The 17077-nt window shown below is 29.4% G+C and overlaps 1 protein-coding gene across 1 annotated transcript; it reads left to right on the forward strand.

Moving 5' to 3' along the window:
- The first annotated feature begins 1122 nt into the window (after nucleotides 1–1122).
- LOC121224972 (uncharacterized) lies at nucleotides 1123–4710 on the forward strand. Its single transcript, XM_041108630.1, has 6 exons — nucleotides 1123–1171; nucleotides 2586–2716; nucleotides 2866–3033; nucleotides 3550–3733; nucleotides 3849–4031; nucleotides 4628–4710. Exons 1-6 carry the CDS (start codon nucleotides 1123–1125, stop codon nucleotides 4708–4710), a joined length of 798 nt encoding a protein of 265 aa, XP_040964564.1.
- The last annotated feature ends 12367 nt before the right edge of the window (nucleotides 4711–17077 follow it).

Genomic DNA, 17077 nt, shown 5'->3' on the forward strand with positions numbered 1-17077 from the left:
ATATTAAAATATTTTATTTTAAATTATATTAAAATATTTTTTAGTTTTATATTAAATTATATTAAAATATTTTATTTTAAATTATACTTTGAAATAAAATATTTTATATTAAATTATATTAAAATATTTTATTTTAAATTATACTTTGAAATAAAATATTTTATATTAAAATATTTCAAATATTTTATTTTTATATTTTCTAAGTCCAATTTTTAAAAGACTATTGGAAATTAATTTTATTTTGTTATTCAAGGTTGCATGAAATAGCCATTCTTTTGTGATACCAAAGAATAACTATTACAGGAAGATAAGCAATAAGGAAGTAATGGTCATTCCATTGAATGAATATTACGTTTAACCAAATAAAGGAATAGTTTACCATTCAATAAATAATGGGGGAATGTTATTCCATTCCCCCAACCAAACATGGTGTAATTAAAAAAATAAACCGACATAAAAGGCAAATTGAAAAAAAAAAGTGGCATATCTTTTTAATTTAGCCCACTATTTGCTTTATATGTCATGTCAACAAATTATTTAAAGAATTATAAAAAAAATATTTTTAAAAAATAGCATTGAATATATGTGCATTGTAATGTGGGTCATCATGTTTAAAAATTTAACACTTTAGTTAGTATTTAAAAAAAACAATTACACTCTTGAGAATGGTCAAATTTAACACTTTTTAAAAGATTAGTGACCAAATTTAACTTAAAAAACATAATGACCAAATTGACAAGACATGTAAACTAAATTATGTCTAAATTTCAAATAAACCTCATGTTTGTCAAAATTTAGTGCAAGTTACTGCTACTTGAATTGGTCAAGATATTTATTTCTATTAGGATTCAATCAACAGTTTTGGTCCTTTATTTGTGCAAATAAAATAGGAGTACGTTAACTACTCTAAATTAAATTAGTTGAGATATTTTAGGAGATATTTTTGTTTAAATAGATGTCTTTCTTAGTCAAGTTGCAACATTTTAGATTTTTGTTTTCTTGTATTATCTTGATTGAGTAATAATAATTTTCTTCTTATTTCCATTTCTACTGTATGTATTTGTGTCAACTGGCCTCAGAGCTAGGTTGTTACCAAGTGTTTGATATTATTACTTAACCAACATGAATAGTGGAAGTGCTTCTTCGGGAACTGCTGTAGAAAAGCTTGTTGGTAATAATTACAATTACTGGAAGTTATGTACGGAAGCTTTTCTATAGGGGCAGGATTTGTGGGATCTTACTAAAGGTGATGAAACATCGATCCCAGCAGATACTCCCCAGAATGTCGAATTACGGCGAAAATGGAAGATCAAGTGTGGGAAAGCTCTTTTTACTTTGCGGACATCAATCAAAAAGGAATACATTGACCATGTTGTGATTTAAAGTCATCAAAGAAAGTGTGGGAGACTCTTCAAAAGTTGTTTACTAAGAAAAATACAGCTCGATTACAATTTCTTGAGAATGAACTAGCTGCGGTAACTCAAGTAATTTTCCCATTGAAGAATATTTCTTAAAAGTGAAGAACTTGTGTTCTGAAATTTCAGAATTGAATACGGAGGAGGTAATGAGTGATGCATGTTTGCGTCACTATCTTATTCGTGGACTGTAAAAAGACCTTATGCCCTTTGTTTCTTCAATTCAAGGGTGGGCGAACCAACCTTCAATTATTGAATTAGAAAATCTTCTTTCTAATCAAGAAGCTTTGATAAAACAAATGACAAGAAATAACAAGCTTTCTCCCAAATTAGATGTCTTGTTTGTCAAAGATCAAAGAAGAACAAGTGCGGAAAACTTGGACATCTCAAACGGGATTGTCGGGTGAAAGTAGTGTGATCGATGTAGGAAGTCAGGCCATATTAACGCAAATTGTCGAGCCAAAATGCAAGAAACAGAAGCAAATGGTGTACATAACAACAATGAGTTCCAACAACTAACTTGGGAGCAATGTTTATCCATTGAGGTTCTTGACCAGTCAATGAATGTGACTTCTGTTGTGCATCAATATGATGTGTCTGCAAATGTTCTCAACTACAACAAGGAATAGATTGTAGATTTTGGTTGTTCTCATCATGCTATTGGGAATGATACTCTTTTATCGGATGTTCGTCTGCATTATAAGAAGAAGCTCATTGTGGTAGGTGATAATTCACTATATCTTGTGACGAAAGAAGGGGATTTGAATGACAAAGATGTTTTTCTCAATGATGCCTATCATGTTCCTAGCTTAAAGAAAAATCTTGCTTTTGTCTCACAAATAACAGATTCAATAAGGTATGTTCTTTTTGGTCCTAGTGGCATTCAAATTATTTCAAATGTGAAACATATTATTGTTGATGTTCTATTTTGTGGAAAAATAAAAGAATCATTGTATGTTCTATCTGCAAGTGATGAATATGTAAAAAAGGTTGGTCACAATGCAAGCTCAAAGATTTGGCATGCTTGCTTGAGTCATGTGGGTTTTTAGCTCCTACAAAAGATATCCATAAACCAACTTCTTAATGGTATCCATGGTTTTAAATGTATTCATCGTGATGAGATTTATCCAAATTGCCAATATGGAAAATTTTATTGTTTTCCTTTCTCAGGTCCAAAGAGTAAAGCATCAGCGTCATTGCAACTGGTTCATTCAGATATCTTGGGACCAACGAGAACGCCAAGCTACACTAGCCTTCATTATGTGATGGCGATTGTCGATTATTTCTCTCGATTCAACTGGGTATACTTTTTAGAACACAAAAGTGAGGCTTTCTCTAAATTTTTTCAGTTCAAACATAATGTAGAAAAAGAATTTGATTTGTCAATCAAGTGCCTGCACACGGATAATGGAAGGGAATTTCTATCAAATGATTTTATGGATTATTGTAGAGAGCATGGAATTCATCGTCAAATGACTTGTCCAAAAACCCCCTACAACAAAATGGGGTTGCTGAGCACAAATTAGCTCATCTTACATTAGTTTGTTTATCTTGGCTACACATGAAGACTCTTCCAAGAGAACTATGGGTAGCAGCTTTTCAAGTTGCTTGTCATGTTGTAAATCGACTGCCTCCATGATCAACGATAAAACCATCACCTTTTGAGTTGTTATATTGTCGTAAACCCAATGTGAGTTATTTTCGTATTTTTGGGTCTATTTTTTATGTTCATGTATTGAAACACAATCGAACTAAGCTTGACCCAAGGGCCAAGAAATGCATTTTTATTGGCTATGATACTCACAGAAAGGGTTAAAGATGTATGGGTTCAGAAATAAAAAAAGGTTATCGTTTCTCGTGATGTGGTATTCGATGAAGTGTCATGTCACAAAGATGATGCAAATGGTAGCAAAGGTACAACAAGTCTTGCACTTTTTCCTAATGATTTTTTATTAGGAAGAAATATTTCTTCAATTGAGAGATGCATTCAATCTAAGGAAATACAGATGCCACCATAAGTAGTGGAACTATCACAAGCAGAAATCCTCCGAGACAGAAAAGGTTACCGAGCCATTTTTTTTATTATGTAGTTGAGATAAATCATTTTTCAATTTTATCTTGCTTTTTTATGAAGGAGTCATATGAAAATGAGCCCAAACTATACAATGAAGCTAAAAGAGTTCCAGAATGGGAAAATGCAATGATAGAAGAGATTACAGCACTCAACAAGAATGGCACATGGGAGCTTGTACCAAAGCTATTTGATGCTGATTTAATTACTTGTAAGTGGGTTTATAGGTTAAAGAAAAAGGTTGATGGTATGATTGACAAATACAAAGCCTGTATTGTTGCTCGTGGGTTCTCTCAACAATACGGTCGAGACTTTTAGTCCTGTTGCAAGGATGACAATGGTTTGGGCAATCATTTTTTTAGCTGCTAGTAAAGGTTGGAAATTATGGCAACTAGATGTGAAAAATGTTTTCCTTTATGGAGAGTTGGATCGCTATATTTTTATGGAACAACTGCAAGGATTTATATCTAAGGAGTATCATGATCATGCATGCAGACTTAAGAAGGCGTTATATGGTCTCAAGCAAGCTCCTCGTGCTTGGTTCGGTAAGATTGCTCAATATATTGATTTTTGTGGTTTTAAATCTTCAAGTGCTGATCTGAGCTTATTTATTAAGAAAACGCTCACTATATGCACATTGCTCTTACTTTATGTCGACGATATGTTTATTACGGGTGATGATAGTGCTAAAATTAACAGTCTTCAAGATGCTTTGATGGTTCATTTTGAAATGAAAAGTTTGGATGAATTTGGTTCTTTTTTTTTTGTCTAGAAATTAAAAAATGTGATGGTTATTTTGTCTCTCAAAAAGGATATACAACAAGTTTATTGCAAAGGTTTTGCATAGAGGATTCAAAAGAAAAAACTACTCCTATGAAACCTAATCTCAAGTTAGCTAGAAATGAAAGAAAGCCATTGGAAAATGCAACACTTTTCCGTCAACTTGTTGGTAGTTTATTTTATTTAACTATCACTATACCTGATATTGCATTTTTCATGGGAGTTATTTCTCAGTTTATGGATCAACCATGTGAGATTCATTTAATTGTAGCAAAGAAGATTCTTTGTTACATCAAGGGTATTCTAAGTTATGGATTAATGTATGAGCAATCTAAGTAATTTTCTTTGAGTGGCTTTGTAGATGCAGATTGGACTGGTGATGTGAATGATAGGCAATCTACAACAGGTTTCTCTTTTACAACAAGTTTCGCTACGATTTCATAGTGTAGTAAAAAACAAACTACTGCGGCTCTCTCAAGTTGTGAAGCAGAATATATAGCAGTTACAATGGCTACTCAAGAATGTATGTAGCTAAGGAGACTTATTCAAGAAATGGTGACTACTCTCAATCATCCAATTCATATTTATTGTGATAATGAGAGTGCTATAAAGCTTGCTAGGAATCCGATGTTTCATGCTCGTTCGAAACGCATTGAAACTCATTATCATTTTGTTCAAGAGAAAGTGTTATATCAGGATATTCAGTTGCAAAAAAGTACGAATCGATGAACCAGTTGCAAACATATTTACTAAGGCACTTGCAAAAGCCAAGTTTGAAGGCTTTCATGAAGCTCTTGGCATTATTGACAGCAAGTTTGCACTAAGGGGGGCTGTCGAAATTTAGTGCAACTTATTGCTACTTGAATTGGTCAAGATATTTATTTCTATTAGGATTTAGTCAACAGTTTTGGTCCTTTATTTGTGCAAATAAAATAGGAGTACGTTAGCTACTCTAAATCAAATTAGTTGAGATATTTTAGGAGGTATTTTTGTTTAAATAGATGTCCTACTCTTAGTCAAGTTACAACACTTTATATTTTTGTTTTCTTGAATCATCTTGATTGAGTAATAATAATTTTTTTCTTATTTCCATTTCTACTGTTTGTATTTGTGTCAATATTAATCTCATATTATCCGAATATTTTCTTTTAAATTTTCCTTGTGATTGACTAGGTTCATCTCACAATTTTTTTGGGGATTCACTATGTCACAATTAATAATAATAATAATAATAATAATAATACATAAACTCAATGGGCACCTAACACTCAACAAAGCCCAAAAATGTGTCATAAACATTCAACAAATGGGTTCAACAATTAGTTTGGCCCAAAACAAGACACTAGGCCTAATTCCAAGAGTGAGCCGAATAAGATTTGATAATCAAAATCCAACAAAAACAGTCCTGTCGTATTAAGAATAAAATATTATTTTTATAAGAAAATTCTAAAAATAAACCTATCTTATTTATGAATCAGTATTTGATATATTAGAAAAAAAATTTATTCCTCAAGGATGCTTAAAATATTGACATGTGTTTCTTATTTTATAATATATACTTTTTAATAATTTATTATATTATTATAGGACACTTGTCAACCTCCTAACATTATTTGTAGAATTTAAAAATTCCACTGCACGGTATACCAAATATTTTATCTTTATTTATTTATTAGTTTTTTAATTAATTAAATTAGTTAAAGATAAAATATTACCTTTTTAAAAGTTAATTTGAAAGAATCTAATTTTTTAATTTATATCATATGTCAAGCACGCACTCAAATTGATGTTATGAGTTAATTGGACACCATTTCGATTGGGTATTGACAAAAATATTTTTACTTTATAATGTTAATTATATTATTTTAAGAGTTTTATCATTTTGTATTTTTTATAAAAAAAAATACATGCATAATAAAATTTAAACTTTCTTTAAAAAAATTAACTTAAATTTATAAAATTTTTAATATTTACGTTTTACTATTCAAACAATATCTTATTTTTTATTTATATAAATTAATTTAATTTTTGAAAGGAGTACAATATTATGTAATTAAACTGAAGGACATAATAAGGAGACATCGGGACAAAATGATGGATGAAGCCATGGGTACATATTAATTAATTATGATGTCATCGCATATGATGTCATCGCATGTCGATGATGATGTATAGTTTTATTCCAAATTTCTTAATTAAAACAAAATTCAGTTAACGGGCAACAACCTGTAGTTGGTTGCAAAACATTTTCACATTTTCTTTGTAGAACAAAATTACATATAAATTGGTATCAAAACGGATTTTCTGGAAACATAAAACCATTTAAGAGTGGATTACACGAAAAGGAAAATAAAAATTCTCACATTGTATTATAGCTCCTGTTTTTTAGGGAAAAATCATTTACCAAAATAATATAGATTATGCATGGGAACCCTTATTTAATATGACGGTTGATGCTTTAGGATGACCAAGAAATAATGATTGTGTCAAAAAAAGACATAAAATTCTCGTAATTCCAAATCTGTAGTCAACATATTTCTAAAAATATTATTTTTTATCTTTTTGAAAGTTACGTATTACAATAAAATATATGCACAAGTACAAATATATTTGACCAACTATAATGTAGGATCAAACTAATACAAAGGTAGACAAAGAATAAAAAGAACCAGATAAAATCTACACATGACATACATACATGGTAGAACTGAGACTCAAACATCGCAATTGCACATGGTGGGATTTGAATCTAGGTACTCAAAAACTAACACTGAATATAAGGGTTTTTTTTCTAAATTGACCCAAAAAATTGATTATTTATAAAAAATGACTCAGGTGCAAAATTTTTGACGAAAATGATCTGTTTTCTACAATGCATGTTGGTGTCAGCCATCAAACTGCCGACACCACCTTCCATCATCCCTTAACCACTGCCTGATGATCGCCCAATCAATAAAAAATAATTTTTTTGTGTCGGCACTATGTTCGCCGACATTAGTCTGTACTTTTTTCAAATACACTTAAAAATATAAATATTTCGAGATTAAAAAATAAGAGCAAATAATAATATTTTAATAGATGTCGACTTTCACATTGCCGCCACCAGTTCAAATTAAAAAAAAATTTATCAATGTTGGTGCCGACATTCTCGTTACTAGTACTGGTGTAGTTTTGAATTTTTTTCCAACGTGCTCTGGTTGCCAAGACCAATTAATGTTTTTTAACACTTATTATTTTCAACCTTTTAATTGCATTAATAAGTGTTAAATTTAAAATTTCCCTCTCTTCATTATCACCTTTTTTAAAATGTATTAATTAACTTTTAATCTCTCTATACACCTTTTTTTTCCTGTTGAAACCATAAAAAATCATTAAATAAATTTATTAATCCAATTCCTTATATAACTTTTTTTCCCTGTTGAAACCATAAAATACATTGAAATTATAAATGTTGAGTTTAAATTTTTCTTGCATTCTTCTCTTCTTTTTTTATTCTTAGTTTTTTCGAATTAAGCTACAATGTTGAATAAATCAATGCCAGTCACTTCAAGAACAAGAAGCGCGTCAAAAAGCGTCGTGTGGTGATAGCAACAAGTAGAGGAAGAAAACATTGACGGTGGAGGAGGTGCGGTTAACGGCAACAAATATGGCAACGCCACAATCTTCCTTCAATGATAAAGTGCCTTTAGCTTTTTTTAAAAACGGTCACCGATGCCGTCGGCAACTAAAAGGCCGTCATTCTCTTTCTTTTTTTTAAAGAGCTCTTTTGCATTAATCTGTTAGAAACCCACATACATATTTATGCTTGTGTTTTGTGTTTGATTTCTCTTCTAAAAACATATTGAATTAGGAAGATAGAATTGTGGATGTTGCACTTTTCTTTTTAACATGATTTAATGGATGACAATTTTTTTTTAAATTTCTTTGGTGCCGCCATAAAGGCCGGCGACACCCATTAAAAAAATTATTTTTTTAAAAAAATTTGAACCAGTGCTAACAACGTGAACGCCGACACCTATTAAAATATTATTTTTTTAATCCCGAAATATCCGTATTTTTAAAGTGTATTTGAAAAAAAGACAAACCAATGCGGACACCCAAAAAAATCATTTTTTATTGACCGAGCAATCATCGGGCAATGATTAGGGGATGATGGAGGGTGGTGCTGGTGGTGAGATGGCCGGCACCAACATGCACCGTAGAAAACAGGTCATTTCCATCAAAGATTTTGCACTCGGGTTATTTTCATAAGTAATCAATTTTTTTGAGTCATTTAAAAAAAAAAGATCTAAGGGGTTAGGCAGTTGCCTGGGCCCTTATGATGGTAAAAGAGCTTTGTAAGTCCCTTGAGAAATTATAGGATTATGAATTAGTGTAATGATAACATTTTGTACGAATGTCGAAGCTGCCAAAAATAAAACCTACATAAAAAAGAATAATTAGTAGAAGTGGCAAGAGAGTTCTATCCATAGATACCGATGATAATTTAATTTCTTTAATAAACAAGGAAAATAAAAATAAGACAAGTGGGTTTTAAAACTGAAAACTAAAAATAAAAGTAAAACAAAGTAAAAATAGATGATAAAATAAAATATAAGAAAACCAATGAGGAAAATCTTTAGTCAAAGTAAAATCTCGTTTGATTCAAGGGTTTACTCATTAATGCAAAGATAAATTTCAATGTTTTTTAATAAATTGGTTATAGTTACCAATGATCACCCAGTAACCTAATCTCTCTTCTTACATTCTCGATAATCAAGATAATCGTCATTAATCACTTCCCTTATTGACAAACAACCCTATAACAATCACTTAGAAATTTAATTTATCAATAGCCTTAAGAACAAAAGAGACACAATTCTAAGCAACAAACACACAATCAAGGTTTATTTAATTTAGATCGCATGCTCACACTACACAAATAATCATGCAGTTATCACAAATATTAGAAATCAATCGATCGACTAATTATCTAATTGTCAAAGCAATTATTTTAAGTAATCAAATATCGGCCGCATATTTAACAAACTTGAAAAATTGTAATTAAACCAGAAGACATGCAAATACTAAAGAGCAAATAAAGATTAAGAGTAATTTGCTCTCACAAACTTGTAGAATCAAATTTCAAATATTGCTTCAACTAGAAAAGAAGTTTACAAACCCATAAAATAAAGAAAACAAAGTAAAACTAAGAATGACTAGATCTAAGTCCCTTCAAGTCTTAACCTAATAATGTCTATTTATAGGGAAAACATAATACATTGGACATCTTATTGATGTTTTTGGGCTTCATATGTCGAAAAATTTAGATAAATTTTTCAATTCTCTTTGAATCAATATATTAAGGGCTTAAAAAGAAAGTTTGTAGCTCAAGTTATGGGAAAAATACTAAAACTGCACTGTATTAAAAATCTAAACTACAAAAATTTGTCAAAAATAATTTTTTAAATTTTTTTCTCTAATTATTCCATAAATCAACAATAGGTCAAATATAAATATAAATACTACAATTAAAAACATAATTCAAAGCAAAAAATATCATAAATAATTTAAAAATTATACACATGTCAACTTTATTATCCTTAAAAAATTTATAATTTAGCTCCCACTCCAAAAAATTTTTCCAGTTCACCCCGTCAAACACAAGGCCTTCGCTTTAAGCATTTTAAGTAATATAATTGTTAATATAAATTATGCTTTACATATAGATACTTTTTTGAGAAAAAAATATAGATAATAGGAAACAATGATATCCAAATATATTATTGTTATGATGTTTGCTATTATCAATCCGTTGATTAAGGTTGACCTGATCCTCTTTATTTTAGTAGCCAAACCGTACAGTTTGCTTGTATGAGTTCGCACCTGATGGGTTCGTGCCATCATGCAGGCAAACCTATACCTAAGGAGCACATGTTGACCCTAAAATAAATTATGTGTTGACATACATAAAGATCTACCTAATATGTCACATCCAGAAACCGTGCCATATAAATTAAAAAAATTAACCTCAATAAAAAGAGACTCACGAAACACTCAACAATTATACAATATTATTAAAAATAAAAACAGTCCCTTGTAAACTTCTACTTTTTAAATCTTGAAAATAGATGAATGAAATATAGTTATCATAATTTTAAAATAGCACTCTCAAATATATACCATTATACTCATCTAAACAAATTTAGGTTTTAACTTAGCATTTTCAGTAAATTACTTAATCAAATTGAATTATTATACCACCAGTATTTCAATTACAACAAAAAATAAAAGTTCATAATCTTAGTTTTTAAATTGATAACTTGTTTTCATATTTGATTAAAGTTAGAGATCCATTTGGGAGTTATTCTTACTTTTTATGATTAAAAAACTAAAAGTTATATATACTATTTTTTTTAAATTACTCTCAATCGAGTCATCAATCTTTTTAAAAAATTATAAAAATGTCCTTTTGTAATTAAAATAAGTTATACCATTTGAGGGTATTTTAGTCTTTTTATTTTAACAAAAACCAATTAAAAATATGCATATGATAGGATTTAAACATGCGCCAATTAGATTAATAAAACCTTAAATTTACCACTCAACCAAAGCTTCATTTTAACATATTTTATACATTTGTATTTTAATATGCACAAGTTATTATCTCCATTAGTTGTATAACTATACTATTTTTTAAGTGTTTTACTGAGTTGGTATCACCCCAACCGAGTCACCAAATAAGTTAGGAAAATACGAAAATATCTTTTTGTAATTAAAATAAGTTATACTATTTTGAGGGTATTTTAATATTAAAATATGCATATGGTGGTATTTAAACCCTCGCAAATTGGATTAATAAAACCTTAAATTTACCACTCAACCGAAGCTTCATTTTGATATATTTTATAAATTTTTATTTTAATATGCACAAGTTATTATTTCCATTAGTTTTATATATTAATAATGTTGTTAATTGAGTTGGTGTTACAAGTCAACTCAACACTAACTCACAATTGTTGACAAACCATGATAAATAATTGTAGTGCATTTAATATTTTTCATCTAATGTATTTATGTGTTTAAATATAGTTTTACTTACAATTTAATCTACTTTCTATTTTAAGATCGTCCATATTTCATGTGTTATTATGATTAATTGGTTTCAAACCATATACTTGTATGTTATTTTTAAACACACACTTATATTCTAAATTCGTAGTTTCCACATGTATACATGAAGAATAGGATTTCTAGTGTTGCTTTATTTAGATCTGTATTTATGGTTTATTTTAAGTGTAGCGAGCATGTAAAATAAATAGATATATACTTGTCTCAAAGAAATATTAAAAAAAGAAAAAGAAAAGAGATTGCTTAACATATATTAAAAAATTGGTTTACATTAGAAAAAAACTCAAAAAGTACAAAAGAAGGTTATGCTGCAATAATGCATTGGATTAATAGTAAGGTAGGAGTTTTGTGAACTTTTAGATTTCGGTTTTAAGTTTCATTTTGAAATTCTCGATTTATATTTTATTTTGATTGAATTTTATTGTATGTGAACACTATTTAAATTTAGTATTTGGGTTAGACACTTTTTTTTTTTGATGTAATTTGACAAAAGTAATATATTTTAGTACCTAAATGTGATGATGTTAACTTTTTTATTATTTAGTTCAGGTTTTAGAGTTGATTTAATAAAAATTCATCATTAGCTAATAATATTAGCAATTAAGTTTTATAAAATCAATCCTAAAACTAGAATTAAATCATCTCCATCGGATTGTATTTGACAATTAAATGCAGAGTTAATCAAATTCACAATTAATACTAAGTTTATTCTACTAACAAAATCATGAAAAAATTCAAATATATTAACTTTTCATTAGCTTCACCCTAAAACTTGAATTAAATACTAAAAAATTAACATCATTACATTTAGATACCAAAATATATAACTTTTTTTCAAATACATGTATTAAATTGAACAAAAAAAATAACACAAATATCATAAAAAAAATATGAAACTCAAATATTAAATAATATATTAAATCTAAAAAGAATTATATGCTATAAATTCAAAGAAAGAAAACAACAAAAGGACAAAGCTACTTTCTTGTAACCCAAAATTTAAAATTATATATGTAAAAGACAATAAGACTTGGCATCAACAATTTATATATTAACAAATGAACAAAGCGAAGTCTCTTTTAACCCAAAATTTAAAAAAAAAATGAAAACTAGTTATAGGAGTTTGGTCTATCATAAAGACCAAAAAGGAAAAGAATATATACATATCATATAGGAAGCATCTCTGTTGTTATTGTAAAGAAAGGATATAAAAAGGACAAAATCGTGAGTTAATTTATTTATTTTACATAATAAGAACCAAAGTATTTAAAAGCAAAAGAAGAAGTAGAGAGAAAAGGAATTAATAGAAGAATAATCATAATTTAATGGGAAGCAACCAACTCGGGCATGTTAGTGGGGGATGGCAGCCATCCATCCATACATACAAGTCATTTTTAATTTAAAGGCAAACTTAAACAGCTATATTTTCTAGAAGGTTTTGTTTGTTAAAGCTGCATTTAAATGAAGAGGGGTTTATTTAATCCTTTCAACTTTAGTTTGTGCAATCATAAAACCTAAAGATGATGCCATGAAAATGGGTCCGCTCATTCAACATCACTCAATCTCAAGTTTTGTTTACTTTTCATTCTCTCTTATCCCATTTCTTGTTGATGATTTTATTCATACAATCACTATTGATATATATAACAATATTACAGGAGATTTGAAAACATTGTGCAATATGTTTGTTTATGGATTACTATTTAGTGTTTAAATTTTGCAAATATTTTAAAATTTTATCATATATCTTATTTATGTATTTTTATTTTTTTTCAAATATCAATTATGGAAAAGTAATATTTTTTTTAATCATAATCAGGGATGGATCCAAGGGCGCGAGAGGCAGTCGTCCCTCTTGGAATTTTCAGATTTTTGAATTTTATATATATATATATTATCATGTATTTTAGATTTGGTGTCCACATTATATAACATTCGCCCCCTTGGTCAAATTGTATTTCATATAATTTGCCTACTTAAGTCATAAGGTTACTTTATATTAACAAAGTATTTTTTAGTTTTTAATTATATAACTTTAATAAAAATCAAATATTAATGTATGATGGGTCTTGAAAGATTAAACTTAGAGGTCCAATATGGATTTTAAAGCCGAATTCCAAAATTAATTGATTTGGCGAATACTCATACATATTAGGTTAGTGACTTTCTTGTATTTTGATTTCTATGGTTTGCTAAGAAATTATTTTCCTTTAGTAAGGCGTCAACATTGCCAAGAGAAAAAGAAAAGAGTTTGATGCCAAGATTGAGAGCACAGAGTAAAAAAAAATACAAATTATCTTCCTTTCAACTCCTTACACAAAAGACCTTTCGGTAAATATTTTTGCATAAATTATGCTCTTTATTTATTTGACTTATTATTTTTTTCTTTTTCCTAATATGTTGTTTTTTAATATATTATTATAGTCTTCAAGTTTTTCGATTTAATTATGGTCAACAAAAAGATCGAATCTTTTTTTCAAGAAAAGGGTGTTAGAAAGCAATAATGATCAATCAGTTCCTCAGCACTTTGTTATTAGTGGAGAAAAATCAAATACCGGATCTTTCCAAGCTCTTGAACGAGATATCAGGTCTTCTCAATCCCAAGCTCCTAAACGTGATACCGAGTCTTTCCAAGCTCCTGAATTAGATATCAGGTTTTCTCAACCTCAAGATCCTGAATAAGATATCGAGTTTTCCCAAGCTCCTGAACAAGATATCAGGTCTTCTCAGGTTTCTGAACATCCTCATAAGGTGCCGAGAGTCGAAACAAAGGAGTTTGATGCTTCTTCTTTAGAGCATGATCCAAGACTTCGAAATTCCAACCCTCCAAATCAACAGGACGAAGTGCATTGAACTTACATTAAGTTTGGGCCATATCAACTGATTCCTCCAAGTGAGGCTCCAACATCTCATCAATATATTGACAACAATGGACGTTGATTTGTTCCATCTCGGTACAAGTTATTCCCAGATTAGCTCAATTTTTCACCAATTAAGAATGTCACATATTGCCTTCATTATTTTCTCTTCAACAAATCATTTGGGCATTATGGAAATACTTTACAAGCCAAGGATTTTGATCATGGAAGGTCAATGAAGGATCTAAATGTCTTTTTGTTACTCATGTGGGTAAGGATGCAAATCTTTACATAAGAATGCAATGAAAAATTATCTTGATCTTCAGAATTCCTTGAAAAATATTAAGAGGATTATTGAGAAACAAAATTCTGAATGAGTTGCAAGAAATCAACTACAACTCAAGGTGTCAATAGATGCTGTCAAATGGCTTGTATTTCAAGTTTGTGCCTTTAAGCGACGCAATGAAGCACAAGATTCAAGAAATCAAGGTAACTTTCTTGAACTAATAAAACTCTTGGCTTCTTATAATGAAGATGTGTAGGCAATTGTCTTAAAAATGCCCCTTAAAATGCACAGTATGTCAGTCCGACTGTTCAGAAGGACATTCTTTCTATTTTGGCGAGTAAAATCCAAGGAATCATTCGAGAAGAGATTGAAGATTCAAAGTTTTGCATTATAATAGATGAAGCTCATGATGAGTCAAAGAAAGAACAAATGACAATTGTATTACGGTTTGTTGATAAATAAGGTTTTATACGTAAACGATTCTTTAATTTGGTTCATGTGAGGGACACCACATCGTTAGCTTTGGAGAAGGCAATCTCTGAAGTTCTTTTATGTCATTTCCTTAATGTGGATGATATTCGTGGTCAATGATATGATGGTGCACGTAATATGCGTGGCGAATGGAACACTTGCAAGTGTTAATTGTTAAAAAGTGTCGATTTGCATACTATGTTCACTACCTCTCTCATCGTCTCCAATTAGCTCTAGTAGATGCATCCAAAGAAGTTATTCCTATTTTTCAATTCTTTTCATACTTGACTGGTATAATCAATTTGGTTTCTTCTTCAAGCAAGCACATGATCAATTAAGAGACATTGAGGCATTTAATATCGTGGAGTTGATTGATAGTGGTGAGCTTGAAACAGGTAAAGGGAAAAATCAAGTCGGTACTCTCTAATGTCTAGGCAATACCTAATGGGGGTCTCATTTAGCTGCTATCAATAACTTGATGAGGATGTTTGATTATGTCTGTGGTGTATTATAAGATATCATCAAGTCTGACAACCTTACTCAAAGAAGTGAAGTTAATGGAATATATGATGCAATGACATCTGTTGAATTTGTTTTCATCTTGCATTTCATGATTGAGATGCTTGGAATCATTGATGAACTCTGTAAAGCATTGCAGTATAAATCGCAGGATATACTAAACGTGATGCAGCTGGTGTCATCAACTAAAATGCTTCTCCATAAATTCAAATAACATGGGTGGGATCCTTTGTTTGAGAAAGTGAAGTTATTTTGTAAAAATCATGAGATAAAAGTCCCCAATTTAAGTGCTCCGTACAAAGTTGGTCGAGGCCAGTCTTACATTTAGAGAGATAACCTCACAATTGAGCATCACTATCGATTTGATATATTCATTGCCGGTATCGATTCATTGCTAATAGAAATGGATTCGCTTTAATGATGAAGTAGTGGAGTTACTTGTTTTTAGCTCCGCTTTGGTTCCACGCGATAATTACAAAGATTTTCGGGCAGAAGATATCTGCAAGCTTATGAATGATTTTTATCTGAACGATTTTACAGAGCAAGAAAAGCTACACATGAAGATTCAGTTGGATCACTTTCAACTTGATGCTTATCAAAGCACGGAATTGCAGAAAGCTTCTACAATTGTCGAGTTGTGTCAAGTGCTAGCTAAGACAAATAAGTCAAGTATTTATCCTTTTCTTGATAGAATTATTCATCTTGTGCCAATCGAACGAGCATTTTCAGCCATGAAAATTATGACGACAAGGCTTCACAACATAATGGAGGATGATTTTCTTTCAACTTACTTGGTGGGACACATCGAAAAAGAGATAGCTCAAGAATTTTCAGCAGATTTGATCATTGGTGAGTTCTATCTTATGAAAAAGCAGAGGGTGCAATTTAGGATACCTAGTATTGAGAAATATGACTAAGGCTAAGTATTTTTAATTTAATTTTTGGAATTATAATGACATTTATGAAATTTTTAGTATAATAATTTATTCCTTTTTGCATATTAGAAAGAAATATTTAATTTTATATAATGTGATTTTTTTATTTTTTTACAGTTAAATCATTCATGCTTTTTAAAAAATATTAAATTGATTTGCTTGCTAAAAAGAAAGTATCAGAGAACAATTGATAATTTTTTAATTTAAAAAAATATTTTGGATGTAGAAGTTTCTCCCCCTTGAAGTAAAATCCTGGATCCGTCCCTGATCATGATGGTAGGATTTAAAAACTCTACCGTCAATATATCAAATAATTATATTTTATATTATATTATATGTATGTATCTCTATTTCTTTTTTATTATAATAAAATTTTTAATTAAGTTGGTGTCATCTATTAACTAAGTTTCAATTCAGTAAAAAATTATTTCTTTTACAGGCGCTTTTATTTTTTTATAAATCAATAAAAAATTATTTATAAAGAAATTTGAACTAAAATTTATAATGCATATTAAACCTTCAATTTTATTATAACAATTAAAGCACTAGTTAATTTTTATATAAATTTTTAATAAATATACTTGTTATTAAAAAATTTAATTTAAATCGTAAATCTAATATATTAAAGAAGG

Source organism: Gossypium hirsutum, chromosome D13 (assembly GCF_007990345.1).
Source record: "Gossypium hirsutum isolate 1008001.06 chromosome D13, Gossypium_hirsutum_v2.1, whole genome shotgun sequence".
Lineage (NCBI taxonomy): Eukaryota > Viridiplantae > Streptophyta > Magnoliopsida > Malvales > Malvaceae > Gossypium > Gossypium hirsutum.

Bases quoted from the DNA above. Each gene is read 5' to 3' on its own strand.
- LOC121224972 (XM_041108630.1), top strand. From the start codon at position 1,123: ATGAATAGTGGAAGTGCTTCTTCGGGAACTGCTGTAGAAAAGCTTGTT. The intron at 2,717-2,865 runs GTATACTTTTTA...GGATTATTGTAG, and splicing joins ATTTCTCTCGATTCAACTGG to AGAGCATGGAATTCATCGTC. The intron at 3,734-3,848 runs GTATGATTGACA...TCATTTTTTTAG, and splicing joins GTTAAAGAAAAAGGTTGATG to CTGCTAGTAAAGGTTGGAAA.